Source organism: Podarcis vaucheri, assembly GCF_965113315.1.
Source record: "Podarcis vaucheri genome assembly, chromosome: 14".
Classification (NCBI taxonomy): domain Eukaryota; kingdom Metazoa; phylum Chordata; class Lepidosauria; order Squamata; family Lacertidae; genus Podarcis; species Podarcis vaucheri.
This window is the reverse complement of record NC_138752.1, coordinates 44,669,384-44,682,410: the sequence shown is the minus strand read 5'-3', so window position 1 is coordinate 44,682,410 and position 13,027 is coordinate 44,669,384. Positions and strand designations below refer to the sequence as shown.

The 13,027-nt window shown below is 44.9% G+C and overlaps 1 protein-coding gene across 5 annotated transcripts in view; it reads left to right on the top strand.

Moving 5' to 3' along the window:
• RSPH10B (radial spoke head 10 homolog B) overlaps positions 1–11,765 on the top strand; it is a 30,436-nt gene extending 18,671 nt beyond the window's left edge. For all 5 annotated transcript variants that reach the window (XM_082199665.1, XM_082199668.1, XM_082199667.1 and 2 more), the window contains 8 exons: positions 104–252; positions 770–877; positions 2,892–3,074; positions 4,949–5,074; positions 6,570–6,660; positions 7,156–7,281; positions 9,083–9,281; positions 10,701–11,765. In XM_082199665.1, the coding sequence (XP_082055791.1) occupies positions 104–252; positions 770–877; positions 2,892–3,074; positions 4,949–5,074; positions 6,570–6,660; positions 7,156–7,281; positions 9,083–9,281; positions 10,701–10,914 (1,196 nt within the window). In that variant the 3' untranslated portion in view covers positions 10,915–11,765. The remainder of the gene's footprint in view (positions 1–103; positions 253–769; positions 878–2,891; positions 3,075–4,948; positions 5,075–6,569; positions 6,661–7,155; positions 7,282–9,082; positions 9,282–10,700) is intronic.
• The last annotated feature ends 1,262 nt before the right edge of the window (positions 11,766–13,027 follow it).

The window sequence follows — 13,027 nt, the reverse complement described above, 5'->3', positions numbered from 1 at the left end:
TTTGGTTTCCTACATTTCCCCAGATTTCATTTACACACAGATGTTTGGGCCTTTTTCATCATCTGGCTCTTCTCTCCCCCCCCGCCCCCGTTTGCCTCTGCAGGCATCTTGTTCAGCGACCGGCAACAAACAGTCTACGCTATCAATTACATTGACAAGTGTTGGGAGATATTCAGGGCCTTTTGTCGACCAAATCCCGTTGCTCCGTACGAACCGACCATGAAGATGAGGCACTTCCTCTGGATGCTGAAAGTAATCACCATCTCAAGGATTTATTTCGGGTCTTGTTAGCGACGGATGTTATCTGTCAGTGTTGGTTCATCTCAGGTTCTCATTTTTCCTGTCATCCATTCTCTGCATTTCCACATCAGTTTGTTATTTTGTTATTTTTTAAAAAAGCCCTCATGAAAAATTATCAATATTTTATCACAAATTTCTCATACTATAGAATTGCATAGAATTTTTTCAGTTTTTGTATGCGATGGCGGCCTAATATACACATTTTCACAAAGCATGTGTAACCTAATATTGGCATGTTTTCACAAATATATGCCTTCGTATTTACAGCTTATTGTAGCTTTTGCATGTTTTCACAAATATATGCCTTCGTATTTACAGCTTATTGTAGCTTTTGCATTTACAGCTTATTGTAGCTTTTGCATTTTGGCCCATGTATCATTTGGGAGAACATGAACTAGGTAGCAGCACATGCCAAATTGAGAAACTTGGATAACACTAACCATTTTGTTGTTGTCGCTTCATTCTCCAGGATTTAAGACTCGTAAGCAAGCAGTTAACCGCTACCAAAATTGTGAATATACTGGCCAAAGACAGCCCTTGTGTGCGTGATGGAGATGACACTAACTTAGAACACGAGGTATATGTATTTCGGGAGAGTGTGGGGAAATATGGTCTGGGTGTAAATTTCTGCAGCTACACTGAAAAGAGCCAACCCACTTCGGGAGCTGGTTGGGCTTGGACTGTCCTTCGCCCAGAAGGAACTTTGTTTAAGAACAAAAGCTTTTGCTAGTTAATCAATATGATGAGTCATATAATATTCTAATGTAGAGCTGAGCCACTCGAAGTGGGACTTTGGGCGAGTGAAATTAAACTGCCCCATTTGCTTTTTCCTGGCGTCTGTTCCATGATCCGGCCAGCATCAATTGCCCACCAGGCATCATTCCCCCTTCTACCACAAAGACCCAGAAGCATGGTCCTCACTCTGATTTGGCGTTGTTATTGTTAAGTTGTGGGTGAGCATATCAGACGACACAGCGATTCTTCAAACAGCTCTTGTTTATTCACAGGCCAGAACAGAACTGAACTGAAGGGTTCAGTCAGCCTGCTTATATAGAGCTCCAGTACAGTGTAACTGTAATAATTTTCTAAAACTATCCAATCACTGAACGTCACTTTTGATCCCTTATTTGCATAACTATCTACAGTATCCCCCTGCTGGCCCAGGGTGAGAACTTCAGTACATAACAGTTATGATGCCATGTCATCATGTGGTGCTGCCATGATGAGGCAATCAGAGTGAGGGCTGTGCTTCCTGCCTTATCTCGAGAGCTTTGCAAGGAAACAACATACCTGTCAGCAACCAGGTAGCCCATGGGTAGGCAAACTAAGGCCCAGGGGCCAGATCCGGCCCAATAGCCTTCTAAATCCGGCCTGCAGATGGTCCGGGAATTGGCATGTTTTTACATGAGTAGAATGTGTCCTTTTATTTAAAATGCATCTCTGGGTTATTTGTGGGGCCTGCCTGGTGTTTTTACATGAGTAGAATGTGTCCTTTTATTTAAAATGCATCTCTGGGTTATTTGTGGGGCATAGGAATTCGTTCATTCCCCCCCAATATAGTCCGACCCCCCACAAGGTCTGAAGGACAGTGGACCGGTCCCCTGCTGAAAAAGTTTGCTGACCCCTGAGATAGCCGCTTTCACATCCTTGCCCCTAAATCTGCCCTCACTGTATTTCACATCTGGCAAACAGTATTGCAGGATTGGGGGCCCATTTTGACACAAACTAGCCCCCCTCCCCAATTAATTGGTAGAACTGACAACATACAGCCTTTCTCAACCTGTGAGTCCCCAGATGTTGTTGAACTACAACTCCCATCACCCCTAGCTAGCGAGGCCAGAGCTCAGGGATGATGGGAGTTGTAGTCCAACAACATCTGGGGACCTACAGGTTGAGAACCACTGAACAACAAGTAATAACTCAGTGATGGGAGACCTCTTGAAGGTCCATCACTGGAACCCACAGTGAAGTAATCTCAGACTCCAGATTGGCTCCACCCATCCAGGCTTCTCATTGGACCCTCCTAGGTTGGAAAGGGCTATGAAGAATTTCCTGGTCATACCGCATCCCTGAGCAACAATGATTGCCCTACATCTGGTGTGTTTTGGCGTGTTCCTCAGCGCTGACTCCTGGTTCGAACGCCTAACACAGTTGCTGACCTGGCTCCTCTCTGACAGCTGCTTGCAGCTCAGCCGTTCCACAGGTCCCTAGTTAGGACCCCTCCAGGAATATTTTGCCACATGTTCTTGGTGGATTAGCGGTGGGTTTATTCCAATTTGGCTTGTTCTGCAGCGCTTCTCCAGTGCAGCCAAATTATTGCTGTCTGGAGGGGCTGTAGTGCAACAGAAGAAGGACAAAAATAAACCAGAACTTTTGTGGACTAAAAAGTAAGTGGATTTCAGCAGGAAAGACATGCACTGGTTGGAAAAGAAGCAACATGTCCATCCCAAAACTTTCGCAGGTACAAACGGTACTGAAAGTGGGCATGACTCGTTAATCATAAGAATTGTGCAATAAAAAGATGCCTGGAGGATCCTTTGATCTTGTCGATTAGAAGTGACTTGTTCTCTTCTTCCTTTGTTGTGCTACAGCTTGTTTTCCTGGAGTTTTTCGAAGCTCTGCTGGACTGTGCCCTGTTGTACGTCACCGATGAGATGCTGAAACAGCAAGCGGAAGAATCCAGTCGTTCAACAACAACAAGTTCCTTCAGAACAGATGAGTTCATAGACCCGGCTGCTGGGCCTCCTTTGGTTCAGGACTTGTTCTCTGATCAGGTTAGTTCTCAGAGCGTAAACATCGACTCTCTTCGCTACAGGTAAGGGATGAGTTAAATGCAGCAGCAGCCTTTCACGAGGTTTGCTGGCCTCCCAAATTGAGTTTGGGCACTTTCCGGAACGGAAGCCAGACATATCAAGCAAACTTAGGATCTTCAAAGAGGGGGCGGGTTTGACAGGGTACATTGGCCCCTTAAAACCGTCAGGAGCAATGCTTCAACGCCTTCCACATCAGGAGGATTTGGGGGATCACATAGCCAGACAGAATTCCCAGCAACAATGCGTTCTCTCAAGCTCACATTCCCAGCAGATTTGCACTCCTGTCTCAGCGATGTCTATGCCGGCTTGCTCATGTCCACAGAATGGAAGATGGTAGGATCCCGACGGATGTGCTCTACGGGGAACTGGTTTCTGGCCTGCTCTGCATTACAAAGATGTCAGCATTACAAAGAAGAAACGCCATGGTGCATCTGCAGCAACACAGCTGGACACCTTCATCTGCCCCAGCAGCAACAAAACATGTCTCTCCTGTATCGGTCTCGACGGCCACAGCAGGCGCTGCAGCCTTCCAACAGCTTGACCTCAACCCCAAGGCGCATTATTCCATTGTCTCCTGAGACAGACGGATGCCAACAACAACAGGCCCCTTATGTGAATTCTACCACTCAACATCTTCTGGGAACGAAAAGGAGTTTAAGGCTGTATTCATGGACACAATCTTGTTTTGACTTCTCTGGGCCTTAGGGGTAGAAGTTGCTGGCAGCTCAGCGGTAGGGTTAACACTGAGCTAGATTGACCAGTGGTCTGCCTTGGGGGGTAAGGGGGCTTCTTATGTTCCTCTGGTGGTAAGACTCCCGGGGGCCAAAGCACTAGCAGTTCTGAGGAACTATGATATCAATAAACACCAAATGGCGCTGACCGCCACCCTGGAGAACGGGGGGCAGGGGAACTGGTCACATGAGGACAGTGCAAGTTTCCTCTGCCACAGAACACAAGGACTCATGGAACAAGCCCATTGTGGGGGCAAAGGCAGGCAACATCATAAGGGTCCTAATTTTTTAAAAAGCGACTGTTAACTCAGTGATAGGACACAGGATTTTTTTTTGTAGAATGTCACAGGTTCAGTTTTTAAAAAATCAGGTGACGGGAAATACTTCTGCCTGAAAACCTGGAAGCTCAGTCGGTAGAGCATGGTCGTGGGTTCGAGCCCCACGTTGGGCCAAATATTCCTTCATTGCAGGGGGGTTGGACTAGATGACCCTCATGGAGCCAGCTCTGTAATTCTATTATGCTTCTAGGCAATGCTGGGCTTGATGGACAAAGGCCACATCAGCACCATTCATTTACAGCACATTTAAAGCTCATGGGTTCTCCTGGGAGCTGTAGTTCAACCCTCACAGAGCCACAGTCCACAACACACTTCTCAAACTACAGTTGCCATAATTCTTTGGGGGAAGCCGTGCGCTTTAAAAGTATGGTGTGGATGTGACCACGCTCAGAAATGAAGTTCTGGTGCTGGATCTAGACACATCAAAGAAGCGTTTCAGTTAAATGCGTTGTAAACTTTGTATGAGAAATTGGGTTGGCAAAAATGGAGCTCCACAGCAGCATCTGGTGAGTTAGAATGCATCAACAACACATATAAAGTGCTTTTTCTTTGCCAATGTAGCTGAGTCCTTGATCTAGACCTATGTGCTTGCATATCTTTAAAGCACAATAGCTCTAACTGGAGTTCAGAGGGGTGTTTTCTTGTGTGTGTGTGTGTGTGTGTGTGTGTGTGCGCGCGCAAGTGTTTTTTATCCCCGCCCCCATATAGCACCTCCAACTAACTACAGTATTGTTCTTATTTTCTTCTATTCTTTTAAAATTACCAGTCCGTTCAAACCAGAAGTTTAAGCAGTGGCGAAACAAGCACTGAGACCACAGAAGCCCAGCATGTCAAGGCTTCCACAAGCAAGATTGTGCATTTTGTGGATGTTGGCAAGGGAAAGAAGTCCGAGGTCAGTGGGGTGATGAAGCATAATGGCTGTTTCGAGGTCCCAGGTCCAGGAAGGACTTGGAGAGTTTCTTGCTTGAAATCGCAGAGAGCTGATGTCTGACTTAGTACAAGGCCACTTTCCGTGTTCCCAGGAAAGGGCCTTTTCAGTGGTTGTCCCCCTAACTCTGCAACTCTCTTCCCTGGAAGGCCCACCTACATTCCTCTCTTTAGTTTCCCGAAAGATGATGAATAGGTTATTTCGGAGGTTTTTGGGCATTGGGGAAGTTGAATTGCCCGTCATCCTCTACCACTGCAATCTGTTTATTATGTTGCTACCTCTGCTTGCTTTCTTGTAGGTTGTCTGATGTGATCACGTGATGGAAGCAGGGGATCACCAACCATTTGGGGCCACTGCGCATGTTTGGAATGCTGTGGGCGCCAGTCACAAAATGGCCGCTGGGGTTGCATGGCATAACACAAAAACGGCTACCACACCCAAAAGAGCAGAAAAAGAAACAGGGGCACAACATGGTGTGGGCACACCCTCCTATTATACCCCCCTTTCAAACTGGGGAGGCACTTATAGCAGACTTCACTGTTCTCAGCCGTAGAGAGAAGCACTCTGTATTATTATTTTTTGTTCAGAGTACAGTGGTACTTCGGGTTACATACGCTTCAGGTTACAGACTACGCTAACCCAGAAATATTACCTCGGGTTAAGAACTTTGCTTCGGGATGAGAACAGAAATCATGCTCCGGCGGCGCAGCGGCAGCAGGAGGCCCCATTAGCTAAAGTGGTGCTTCAGGTTAAGAACAGTTTCAGGTTAAGAACGGACCTCCGGAACGAATTAAGTACTTAACCCGAGGTACTACTGTAGATGCGAGGGCAAATGTTCAGTGAAATGTGGGCATGTGGAAGAGGCCTGAGCTAGTGCAAAGAGGTATTGAGCAGGAAGAATGGTGTAATGTGGATTTTTGAGGGGATATTTACTGAGGCTTTCTGTGGGTGGCGTAGGAAGTTCTGGCAGTTAGGCCTAGACATTGGGGCATTGAGTTGGGGCATTGAGATTTGGTTCCCAGCCAATGTTAGTTTACCTCTTATCCCCCCACTTGGGCACATGCACAAAAGCATCTTCCAGACAGAATCTTGTTGTGGGCATACATGCAGGGAACTCCCTTTGGAACTCCTGGCCTCTTGACATCAGGCAGATGCACCTTTGCTGTAATCTTTTCAGTGCCTGCTTCAAACATTTTTCTTTAGGCAAGCCTATTCAGACAGGTAGCAGCTACGTGCGTTTCATTTCAATTTTGTGAAACAAATAAATAGAAGAGTAAAGAACATTGACACTGTTCTCTTGAGTCTTTGCCATGAACTCGTTTTTGAACAACCTCACCTGGGCATATATTTATTTTTGCTTTATGATTTATCTTAATTACGGTACCAGATTTTGAAAATAACACGATCTCCTAACTCAACAACTCATTTTTTTTTTTAATCTTTTTTCTCATTACCACAGAAAGGAAAAGGCAAGAATGGAGGAAAAGAGGGCAAAGGTTCTCGGCATGGTTCAAAATCTCCCAGTAAAGAAAAAAGTCTCTCTCCTCAGGGTGGGTCCTTGGAAATTCCGGTCCTTCCAATCTGAGCCTTGTTGTACAGGATCTTTTTTTGCTCTGAGGGAAAAACTGGCATTGAAATTAATGTGGTTCAACTAGGCCTTTGACAGTCTAACATCCTGTAATGATTTAAATGTGTTTGTGGGACGTGTGTGTGTGTTATTGGCTCATGTGGTTTTTGGTTTGTTTGTTCCTGTTATTGCATTTTTTGTGTTTTCATCTTGTATCTTTATGTTGAGAACCGTGCTGAGTTCTACGGGTGATGACACCAGCATTTAAAGTCAGTGCAGTTTAGGAAGGCTCAGCCCACCACCACCTTGATTCAAAAGGGCATCCGGTTGTAGTCGACAAAAACTCGCCCCTTTATCTCAAGAACTATAGTGCAAAATTTGGTTGTGGTAACTTAAGAGGTGTCTGAAATGCATAGAGAACAGGCAAAGAGACAAATGACTTTCCAAAATATATAGCAGATGCTTTTCTTCCTTTCAGCCATGAATTTTAATGTCACCTTCTCTGCTATCGTGGAAGAGAAAGAAGAAAGTGTAGCTCAGTCTCTATCAAGCGTGGAAGCAGGGCAAGAGTCAATTCTTAGCGCTCCCATGAAGGAATTAGCAGGTGAGAAAACTAGAGCTTTTTAGATAGCAAGCTATCAAGTATGGATCATTTTTTTATCAACGTAAAGAATCATTTTTTGCATTTTGGGAGTTGCTATTATTAATATATGTACGTTTATGTTTGGCACACCCACCCACACAATTTCATAACCCAGAATGCAGTTTCCAAAAACCTTTGTTAGGATTTATTTTGTTTGCTTTCATGTTTAACCATTGAGCAAGCTAAAGATGTTGCCCTTTTAGTATATCTCTTTGTTTTCCTATATTCTGGGTGTTTTGTTTCTTTACTTCTGGATTGTGTTGGCACCCACAATAAGTTGACCTTTATTTATTTGAACAGCATTCCCTTCTCTATCCATAGCTGTCAAGTGTCCCTTATTTGGCGGGACAGTCCCTTATCCCAGCGCCATGTCCCGCTGCTGTCCCTTATTGATGATGTCCCTTAAATTTCCCGGGTTTCAAAGGAAGCAGCTCCTCTCCCTCCCTCCCTGCCGGCCAGGGAAGAGGGAGGCTCCAACTGTGTCACTTGGCTGTGTTGCTCACCCAATAAGGAGTCTAAGAACCACTGGGGGTGGAGCTTGCATGCTTTGTGCTGATCAAATCGGCCGCGTTGCCTGGGGACTCGCCTTTGCTCAGCGCTTCCCAGCAGAGAGGTGACGGTGGTTTTCCTTGCTGCATCCCCTTTGCCGGGTTGCTGCGCTGTGGGAACCACCACTTGAGGCTTCGTTTGGCTGCTGGTTGACTAAAATCCTTTATTTTGGCTGCTGATCCCTTATTTTCGAGGCTGCTGGTCCCTTATTTTCAAATCTGTAAGCTGACAGCTATGTCTCTAATCTAATTAGAGGTGCTGCTTGTTGAAGGGTCACACTGAGCTGCAGATTGTGCAGTATTTGAGTACACATTCCTGTAAGATTTCCTGCTGTCACAAGAGGGCAGTAAAAGAACACCAGACCAGAACACAATAACTTGCACCTTCCTTTTTTGAAGGCTTTCACAACGGGACAAGTTGCTCTGACCCCACAGCTAAGTCCCAAACGAAGCGTGCTTGAATTCTGCAGTGGATTGCAAGCCATAAGCCAACAGTATTGCACAGATGGGGAACCTTTGGCCCAGGGTCTAAATACAGCCCTCTATGCATCTCTGTCTGCCCCCCAGGACTCTCCCCGGGGCCATACACCTCATGAGATACACCCCTCACTAACCCTGCTTTGCACCCTCCTTTAAAAAAAGAAAAGAAAATGTTACTGATTTTTCAAAATAGCAAAATAACAATCCCCACAACCAACATCCCACTACCCTTCAAATGAAGGTTGCTTAGAAGAAAGCATTGTTGCAAAATGTCAGGTCTGTGCAGCCATCTTGGGTGCTTTTGTCTGGTTCGAATGGATCCCCAGACTCTGATTATGCTGCTCGCTTGCCTGGGCAGAGGATGGAAAGGAACTAGCTTACCATGCAAAAGGCAAAATTCACATTTGTTGCTCAGCCCACTTTTAATTCTGGCCCTGCCTATTCCGCCTCCACCGCCCCACCTTCCTCCACCCCTGGATCCACATAGGATCTTCTGCATCCTAAGCATGTGCTCTGCTATGAAGCTATGATAGTCTTTCCCCTACAACAGGGGTTGGCCAAAGGGGGTGCTCTGCTGCAGAAGCGCCCATCATCCTCAGCCAGCACAGCCAATAGCCAGGGATGATGGCAGTTGTAGGCATCACACATAACTGGAGGGCGCTTCGTTGGTCGTCCCCTGCCCTACAACTAAAACTCCATTTTATTTCCCATCCCCTCGCTCCGCCGTCTTGCAGATAGCCTCGAAAGTGCAAAGAACGAGCAGAAGGACAAACTTGGTTTATGGATGAGCCAGATCTACATCTTTTTTGTCAACAAATTCTTTGCCGGCTACAAACACTTGGAAGTCGTGAAAGAAACCATTATAGACAACAGGATTCGGCACGCTGAATTCCTTGTACTGAAGGAAATCCAAGAAGCTGAAGAAGAAGCAAAGTGAGTTTTCAGCTTTTTTGCTTGTGGATCATGGTTTCTAACCTGCTCCCAAATTTGGCAGGAGCCTTGCCACATGCGTTCATAGAATCATAAGAGTTGGAAGGGTCCATGAGGGTCATCTAGTCCAACTCCCTGCAAGGCAGGAATCTCTTGCCTAATGTGGGGCTCAAACCAACGAGCCTGATATTTAGAGTCACATGCTCTACCAACTGAGTTATCCCATCATAAAACAGGGTGCTTTGCCCGGCTGTTTTCATTGGAGACATGCTGGCAATACCTGCCCTTCATTGCTATAGTCTGCCTTCTATTATGCCAGATTGAGATTTCATGTTCACATGTAAGGCTAAACTGTGCCTTAGCGTTAGAAGTAGCTGTAGTGAGCCTTGATTTTTAATGAAATATATCTATGGAGCTAAGGAAGCAAAGTGAACAGGGTACCTGGAAAAATTAGAAACTTGAGAGAAAGAACATACTTATACATGCCACTTCCAAGTTTGAGCCTTAGCATCAAAATGTTCAAATCAAGAAGACAATGGCAAGTACCACTGGTCATCTTTAGCAAAATAGTTAGTTTTCTTCACTAGGGGATAATTTACTTCCTTTGCTTAGGCTGATATGATTAAGCAAAGATCAAGATTTAATATATATTTTAAACTGCCGCTGTACCTGTATTCAGCAGTTTAAAATATATATTAAATCTTGATCTTTGCTTAAACTGCTGCTATATCTGTATGTGGGACATGGGTGGCGCTGTGGGTTAAACCACAGAGTCTAGGACTTGCCGATCAAAAGGTCGGCGGTTTGAGTCCCCAAGACAGGGAGAGCTCCTGTTGCTCGGTCCCTGCTCCTGCCAACGTAGCAGTTCAAAAGTACCTCAAAGTGCAAGTAGATAAATAGGTACCGCTCCGGTGGGAAGGTAAACGGCGTTTCTGTGGACTGCTCTGGTTCACCAGAAGCGGCTTAGTCATGCTGGCCACATGACCTGGAAGCTGTACGCCGGCTCCCTCGGCTAATAAAGCGAGATGAGCACCGCAACCCCAGAGTCGGCCACGACTGGACCTAATTTACCTTTACTATATCTGTATTATCTCTGTTATACCCAATTGCAATTCAGTGTATTCCTGTTGTGTTTTATGATTTTCCTGATATTGTAAATGAGCCGGAACTGGTCTGTGACCGTAATAATAAAAATTAATTTAATTAATTAATTAAAAATGATTAAGCAAAGTTTGCATCTGAACATGCAGCTGGCTGTTTCGATAAGGAATAATGGCTCCTTGATATCGTCCTAACATTTGCATGGGTGCCATTTATGGATTTGTTGTTTCGTGGCTCACGTGTTCTGAACTGTGTTACGACTTTTTGGTTTAAGAGAATCTGACCCCCCAACTTCTCTGTCCCACCCCACTCTGGCCACAGGCTTAATGCTATGAGGGAGGCAGAGGAAGCCAGAAAGCTAGAAGAAGCTGCAGCAGAAAAAGCAGCTCAGGAGCTGGAGGAAAGTTTGTGCAGAGAGCTGGAGGAAGCATCGATACAGCTGCAGTCTTCGCCAAAGGAAGAATCCCCTGTTTCACCACAGGCGCCACCAAGCACCAAGACTACCGGAGGTGGGAAGAAGAAGAAAAAGGCATAAAATGAGCAGCTGTACAATATCAGATTATCGTACTGAGGCATGCGGAATCCAAACATTGCAATTCATGTTAGCTTTGGATTACAGGAGTAATAAATATCGGAGCAATAAAACTGAGTAACTTTGTGAAGAAAACCGCACACAAATAATTCCAGACGCCACCAGGTTTGTCAAAGAACTTTCAAACACAACCGCTATAAGCCTTTCTTTCATTTGGTTGCAATACTGTGCAGTTACATGAGACTATAAGTCAAGAGGACTTGCTTGCAAGTAGACAGGCATAGGATTGCAAGGATCCAAACCGCTGGTGTAATGCCCAGGTAGGGTCAGCTAGGAAAAAATATAAGAAAGAAATGGGATTTCCACTTATTTCCAACTGAAATGTGCAGGGGTGAGATCAAACTTTAAATATCTCACACCCTTCCATTTTTTAGAAAAAAGTTCAACACTGATAAAATAGAGATGCTTTTTCTAGCTCCGATTCAAGAATGGGATGTTTACGATGCTTTCTGTAACTTCAGTTGAACCAATGTATATAGATTAAAATAAAATAAAGGGTATGTGTTGTTATTTCGCACAACTTGGCTATCCTGAAGATGTGTTTCCATGTTAAAAAAAAGGTATAGAAGACAAGGACCTAGAGATAAGAGACAGAAGCAGGGCTTGTAGAATGGTAATCTGGGAAGAAACACCTTTGCAGCAAAACTTGTTCACTATCTGGCGTTTCTGTTGCACAAACTGCTCGTTTGACATAGGATCACAAAGCAGTAAGGGATCAGTAAAGTCATTAAAATCAAGGCAACTCCATTTTTTAAAAAATGTATTTTTATTAAAGATTTTCTTAGTTTACAAAAGTATGTGCAATGTCCCTCACTCTCCCTCCTCCCACCCCCAGTAACATTTTTTACAGATCAGTTTCATTTGTTGAGACATTCGGAAGAAAAGGGGGAAAGAGGTGGTGGGGGGAAGGTGAGTGGGGGTGATGTCAGGTGGTGATGTTTCTATTGTACTTAATATATGTGGGGTTTTGTGTCAGCATCGCTTGTGCAGGTTCTCTGCTATTCACTTGTGTTCCTTTGGTGGTGAGAGAGGTTGGGGTTGGCCTAGGGTGTGGTTGTTCATTTGTGGTTGGCTGTGGTGATCTTTGTTTTCTTGTGTGAGTGGGGTGGGTGGGTGTTTTTGAATCAGGTTAGACATATTGATTTGTATGCTGTTGGTGGAGTTTTGTCATTCTCTTGTTGGGCTGTGTATGTAATAAAGGGAAGCCATAACGGTGTGAAGGCGTCTTCTTCTGTTTGTCCCCCTGTCAGTTTCAGGTTATTGGTTAATTTTTCTAGTAAGGCTGTTTCCCATACTATTTTGTACCATTGGTCCATGCTTACTCCTGACAGGTCTCTCCAGTGTCTGTTTATGGTCTTTTTGGCTGCTGAAAGTAGGTATGTTATGAGTTATTTGTGGTGTAAATGGGCATTATTGTCTTGGAAGATGTTTAGTAGGGCCAATTCTGGGGTGATTTCTAATACTTGCTTAGTTATTTTACATATTTCTCGTGTGGCTGTTGTCCAGAATAGTTGGATTTTGGGGCACTCCCACCACATGTGGAGGTATGTGCCTGTGGAGGTGCATGCTCTCCAGCATTTTGGTGAAGTTCCTGGGCGTATTAGCGCTAGTTTTCTTGGTGTTAGGTACCACCAAGTTTCAGAGTGAGTTCTTTTCTTTTTGTTGATATGGCTTTAAAGGGGGGTTTAGACCACATTCTGGTCCATTGAGTGGGGTTAATCTCATAGCCTATGTCATCCTCCCATTGTTTTTTGATTGAGTCTAGGGGGTTCGTGGGATTATGGAGTAGTATTTTGCATACTGCGGATACCTTCCCTTTACGGTATCACTTTGTTGTTAGGAGGAGGTTTTCAAAGGTTGTCAGGGGCCTAGTTGCTGCTGGTTTAACTGCTGAATTGTTTAAGAGGGCAACTCCATTTTTGAGGGGAGCACAGCTCGGTGGCGGAAGAGATGCTTTGAAGGCAGAAGGTCCCAGGTTCTGTCAGGTATCAAGTGATGTGAACCCTCTTTTCCCCAAGACCCTGGACAGAACCATCTGTCAGCATAGACAAGATTA